Source organism: Macrobrachium rosenbergii, chromosome 48 (genome assembly GCF_040412425.1).
Source record: "Macrobrachium rosenbergii isolate ZJJX-2024 chromosome 48, ASM4041242v1, whole genome shotgun sequence".
NCBI classification, from domain to species: domain Eukaryota; kingdom Metazoa; phylum Arthropoda; class Malacostraca; order Decapoda; family Palaemonidae; genus Macrobrachium; species Macrobrachium rosenbergii.
In genome coordinates, this window is record NC_089788.1 from 36799006 (window position 1) to 36805241 (window position 6236).

A 6236-nucleotide genomic window follows, 5' to 3' on the forward strand; every position below is an offset into this window, starting at 1 on the left:
CTCCCTGCAGGAGGGAGAACCTTGGCAGACCCCGTGATCGACCACGCAGGCGTAAGACCTGGTCGAGCCAAGGACCGAGCCAGGTTCATACGCCAACAAGGTAGAACTCCGAGGTGAAAACTCGCCAGAGCTCTTCCTGTCCGATTCACATCCCTTGGAAGGTGCCGAAGAGGAGGAGGGGACAGGCAAGGAGGATCGGGCGCTCCAACTGGCTTTGCTGGCAGAACCAACAGAGGCAGTGGGCTGGGAGCGGTCACCAACCCGCAGTGGTGACAGCAGCCCGGGTCGAGGAGAGTGCTTTCACCTAGGTGAAGTAGTCTCCCGAGGAGAGCGGAGCGGCTCGCGTGAGCCGAGCGCTCGCTTCCCCCGAGCCAGGCTGGCCGCGCTTATGTGGCCGGGGACTGGGAGGAGTCGAGCGCGCGTCTGGCTGGTGCGAGCTTGCACTGTCCTCTAGACGCGGCCCAGTCTTCTTCGAGGCCGTAGCCTCTTGGGAAGACTGAGCTGGGGACCTCTTCTCTGTCTCTCCTGGCGTTCGGGCCGAAGCACTATCCCGAGAACCTGACTTGGCACTCCCAGGAGTGCCAGCAGGAAAAGCCGGGGCACCTGCATGCTCAGGCTCTTTCTCTCGCCCCACGCCCTGGTCTGTACAGCAAGAAGTTTCTCCCGTATCAGCCTGGGGTACCCAGGTCTCCTTGGAGACCTGGGTACTCGGAGCAACTAGCGTATGAGTGTCCGACATGGACTCGCTGGCCTTAGAAGCAGGAATTTTCTTAGGCACAGCAGGGGGGGGGTGCGGACTGTGGTCTGCATGCCCTTGGCCCCCGATGCGACTGACCCGGAGGTCAGGGCAGCAGTTCCCTGATCCGTGGATCGGGAAGAGCTGACGAGAGATCCCACTTCCTTCCCTGTGGAAGGAGGCAGTCCCTTGGAAGTCTCGGTGTGAGACTTCTTAGGGCGGGGAGAGGCAGACTACTTCTTCTTCGGCCGCGAAGCCTCGGAAGGAGAAGAAGAAGAGGCAGCAGACGAAGACGAAGATGACGACACCTTTCTAGACCTCTTCTTCTTCTTCTTCACCATCTTCTTCAGTATCACCGTCAAGTCCCCAAACCAAGCAGGCGCAGCCAAAGACTCAGGAACTGGAGGAGGGGCTGCAGCAGAAGGCGCACCCCGGGTAGAGACCGCGGTGCTCGGGCCAACACTTACCTGGGCGGGAGCAACCGCGTGTCGGCCATGAATGAAAGTAGGCAGGGCCAGGAATTCAGGCACAGGTGGTGCGTAGGCAGCCAGGCTGGGCCGCGCCAGAGTTGAAGGTATGGGGAGAGGAACAGACAAAGTGCCGAGCTGGGTCGAGAAGCAAGGAGCCGGAACCATAGTCGAAATCGGGCAAGGGTCAGCAACGGGGGCAGGGACAGTCACATATGGAAGAGTTGACGTTACCATGTAGGAGGGGTCCGGTCGCATGAACGGGGCCAGGAACCCAGGTGGCAGCGGTACTGTGTGATGCATGGCAGGGGCAGCCGAGACCTGGGTATCCAGGTGCGAAGCTACCGACACCGGGAGCTTGGTGAACTCTGACATGGTGACCTAGGTTGTGGTGACTGTTGCTGCAGAGTGGTCACTGGAGCGCTGGATAGATGTGAGACCAGTCCCTTCAGTGACGGTACGCCAGGTAGGCCCACGTGTAGCCAGGTTGATGAAATGTCCGTTGCCTGGCTATCCAGCCCAAGACCTGAAGCGAAAGTCGGGTTAGGTTGGGAAGCCTCTACCCGCTCTGGAGGAAAAAATTCCCCTCCAGAACGGGAAGAGACCCCCGAGAGGATATCCCAGTCCACCTCTCCCCCGCGCCCTTCCACAACCGATGAAATAAATGAGGAAGGGGAGGGGGAGTCCTCACCCGAAGGAGAGGGAGCAAGCAGGGGAAGCTCGCCGGGAGGGAGAAACGAACTTGACACATTTGCCACCACTGGAGTCGTCGGGGGCGTATTACCCTCGGTCGATTCCTTGGTAGGTTTACGACGGTAACGTCTCCTCCCCTCGAACTTCCTCCATTGCTCAGGGGACCAAGAGCAACACTCACTACAAGAGCAACACTCACTACAAGGAGCGTCACGCGAACACACGTCCCCCGCAAGATGGGCAGAGAGCGTGTGGGTCCGCGTCGATGCTACACCTAAATGAATTGCATTTCTTTCCTCCTACCCCAGGACACACATGCTGGGGATAGGAAGGCTTAGAAGACTTGTCCATAATGATTTCGAAAGAAAACACAAAGATTTCCAACCAAAAATAGAAGAAATAAGCAGTCAGGCAGAGAGAGTGACGAACAACGTCCGCATGCTACGACGGCCGAAAGCAAATGGGAATGTTTACATCCAGGCAGGCGGTACGCCCGCCTCCCGGACAGCAGTTAACTACCTAACCACCCTGTTTGAAGTTCAACGGCCGTTTCCAGCCTACGCCTGAAAGTAATCCCTAATGTAAAGGACCGAAGGTTTGCATATTGTGTCAGAACAATCCTAATGTAGAGGACCAACGGTTTGTACATCGTGTAGGAACAACAAAAAATTTCATTAATAAACATTATGTTACCTATTGCAGAGCTCTGGCTACGAATTACCGAGAAGGTTTGTATTTGTGCAGGAACAGTAACCTTCATTACATCTGAATGGCTGCTTCCCACTCATGCTCAAAGCTCAATCCAAAGTCAAGAACACGAGTTTGTATTTCAGTAGCCTCGGAACCACGACTCTTTGAGGGTCCCGCCACTGCTCAGTCCCCCACTGGGTAAAACTAAGCATTAGCTCCTCATCGGGCGTTACCTTGGAAATTGACCTTTCCTCTAGTATTTTGGTCGCTTATCAAGAATTTGCCCAAACTTTTTGTCGGCCGACTGTAATTAACCTCAGAACTGATTATGTTTTTGTATGTTGGCCATCCTGGAATGCTATCACGCATGCGTGGTGCTGTAGGGGAACTTTTGGTAGAAAGTGGTTTCCTTTACCCTGGGGGTTCCCCCCCCCCCGGTAAGTAACACGGCCTGTTAGCTTAGGTTAGGGTATGTTAGGTTATTATGGTTTATATATAATAGATTTCCTTAGCCAACCCTTCTTGAACATTGGCTCACTAATGACTTGCATATTTATGGAACCGTTCCAGAGGCTACAGTCCGTGCGGAGCTGTTACTCAGAGATAGGCTCTCCCCCCCCCCCCCCACCACGTTCACTTAGCCTAACCTCTCAATTGGACGGGATGCACTTCTTCAGGCCATGAGAAAACAGCCGCCAAATTGTCGCTGGCTCCCACAATCACTAGCTGCAGAGCAGCCTAACAATAGGCCTGCCTAGCCTAGCCTAAGCACTCCTAAAAGCTAGGTCTAAGCTTAACCTCACAACGAAAGTTAGAAGGGTGGACTCCTTCGAATGACGACAGTAGGCCTCGGCGGAACACCAATCTTAACCTCAGTCATTACACTTGAATTACCTTGGTATGTGTCCTCTATTGGTATGACTTGGCAGTCATCCATCTTCGCCTTTACAGATGCAGTACACAGTAGGTCGTGGGGTCAACTCGATGAACACCGTTGTGATAGATGGGCAATTCAACTAGTTGACAAATGAATTGCTAGTCGGCGTTTATAATTTCTGTTAGTAAAGTGCAAAGGACTAGTAGTAGTAATAGTAAGGATTTATATATGATACGGCTCCGTTTCTCGTTCTGTTTTGCAATGCGTGCTTATTTAGGCATGTTTTCTCTGTGGTACAATATGTTTTCCATAAATTCTTTATTATTTTCAGTTTCCCTTTAGATAGGTTTGTGAAGAGTAACTTGCTGGCTATTAGGTGGTAGAGATGGGCTGTTCGGTCCGAGTGCGCTCGGTTCTTAAATGAAACGGTTAGTAATCGGCTTACTCGGTTCTTGGGAATTTGATTACTTTTCGTAAACGGCATGGAAACTACACCTGAACTCATAAAAAATAGTACAAAGATATTGACAAATTAAAAAATAAGCAAAAATTTTGCATGCTTAATGTTTAGCCTATTCATAACATTAAAACGTACTTAAATCACCAGTATTAAACAATGGGAAGGAATGGTCAATACTGACTTCATGATATTTGGACTTCAAGAACAATGGTTGCAAATATGGGTGTTACTGGTCACTTCATCATAGGAGATCGTATAAATAGTGCCCCTCTGGATCTTAGACGTTTGTCAGCCAGTCATACTAGCGAAAATCTGTGTGATGTACTAAGAGAAATTGATAATGAGTGGGACATCGCTGAGATAATTAGCTGTGTCGTTACGGACAATGCCGCTAATATCGTTAATGCAGTGAAAATGCTTGGTGTAACTCATTTGCCATGTTTTGCTCACACCTTGAACCTCATTGTCAATGATGGGTTGAAGTGCATTACAGAGCTACGTGAAAAATGTCGGAATATTGTCTCTTACTTTCACCGAAGCGTAAAAGGTTCTGAGACGTTAGAAACATCGCAGATGCAGCTGAATGTGCCAAAACATAAACTGGTACAAGAAGTTGCAACAAGGTGGAATTCTACCTATGAAATGTTTGAGAGACTTGTAGAGCAAGGAGAAGAGGTAAAGGTTGCAATTGTGAGGTTAGATAATCCAGTGGAGATTTTGGAAAAAGAGGCATGGCAGATGGTTAATGACCTTATTAAAATTTTGCGACCTTTTAATGAGTGACAAAAGAACTGTCATCCGAAAAAAGTGTCACTGCATCAAAAATCATACCAATTGGTCGAATTTGGAAGTATCTCTTTCTCGTGCAAGAGTGCTTAAGTGAAACAGCTTTGCGTGAGTCCCTGTTAAAGGCTTTCTAAGAATGGACGAAAATTTGACCTTAGCTTTAGCTACATTATTAGATCCTCGTTTCTAAACCGTCCCTGTGCGTTCCCCTTCTGTTGTCATTAATATGCTAAAGCGTGTGATTTCATCAGACCCAGATGCTGCTGCTCTGTTGACTGAAGATTCTGACAGTTCAGCCCCCTCTACCCCAAGCTCACCATCAGTTTGAGATTTGTTTGATGCCATACAAACACAAGCAAAGAGATCTGTCACCGAAGTAAGATCATCACCCCCTCTGGAGAGTGAAATTACAGTAAACTATACTTGGATCAAAAGTTGATAAACCGAAGTGAAAGTCCACTGGGATGGTGGGAGAAGCATAAAGAATCATTACCTACATTATACCGAGTTGCTAAGAAATATTTGAATGTATGTAGTGGCAACGTCTGTCCCCTGTGAACGTCTTTTTTCCATTGCAGGAAACATAGTTTCAGAAAGAAGGAATAGATTGTCCCCTGAAAATCTCAAGCTGTTGTGTTTCTTGCATGAAAACATGTAGGCAAGAGGAGTGTGCATGATTACTTGTTTTTTTTTTAATTGGTTGCAAAACGAAATTTACCCTGAGTTTTGTTTTCAATCCCTTGTGTTTTTTATTGTGTATTGCAATACAATAATTCTAGTTTTGTGTTTTCATTCCGTTGGTTTGTAATGTTTCCTATTTTGTGCATCGCAATAAAATAAGTTCAGTTTAGTTTTTTATTCCTTTGGTTTATATTTTGTTGCCTGAAATGCCTTCGGCTTTTTTCCAGCCCTTCAGAGATACTTTGAGACGTATGCATACTGCGTTTAGCTAATATGCAGTGAGCCCTGGAATATTTATGTTTTTATAACTAAACGCAAATACAAGTAAGTAAAGCAGCTGGTATACAGTACAGTAGCGAAATCTTATTTCACAAACAGCCTAGCACTAAATTCAATACAAACAAACAAACAGTCTAGTGGAAAATATTTGCTGCGACCATAAGCGAGAGACGAAATTAATGACACGAGATCTATACGGTAAACAACGTATATCTTCAGTCCACTTCTACATTAAAATGAATGTATATATACATATATACAGTTAGTGCATACATACATACATACACGGCATTAACAGTCGTGGCTGATTAATTTTAAGGGAAAGAAAAGGAGTCTTCAGGAATTGGCCTGTTGCCAAAAATCCGAGTTTACGACATTTAATATGACGTTGTAAACTTCAAACCTAACCTATAATATGCTTCTGTTATTGCCATACTGTTATAGCAGTGACATAGTAGTTCAATTACGTTTTTGTACTCGGCTCATTCGGTTCTCGAGAGTAATCAAACCGAATTACTCGGTTTCGTGAAAGTAATTGGTTCACCCATCTCTATTAGTGTATGGTAT

General features: G+C 47.4%; 1 protein-coding gene across 4 annotated transcripts in view; it reads right to left on the reverse strand.

The window, feature by feature from the left end:
• LOC136831343 (ATP-dependent DNA helicase Q1-like) overlaps positions 1–3760 on the reverse strand; it is a 443841-nt gene extending 440081 nt beyond the window's left edge. For 3 of the 4 annotated variants that reach the window (XM_067091648.1, XM_067091649.1, XM_067091650.1), the window contains exon 1: positions 3481–3657. In XM_067091648.1, the coding sequence (XP_066947749.1) occupies positions 3481–3523 (43 nt within the window). In that variant the 5' untranslated portion in view covers positions 3524–3657. Of the gene's footprint in view, positions 1–3480 lie in introns of all 4 variants that reach the window. The other variant, XM_067091647.1, reaches the window with a different exon arrangement.
• Between the last annotated feature and the right edge of the window lie 2476 nt (positions 3761–6236).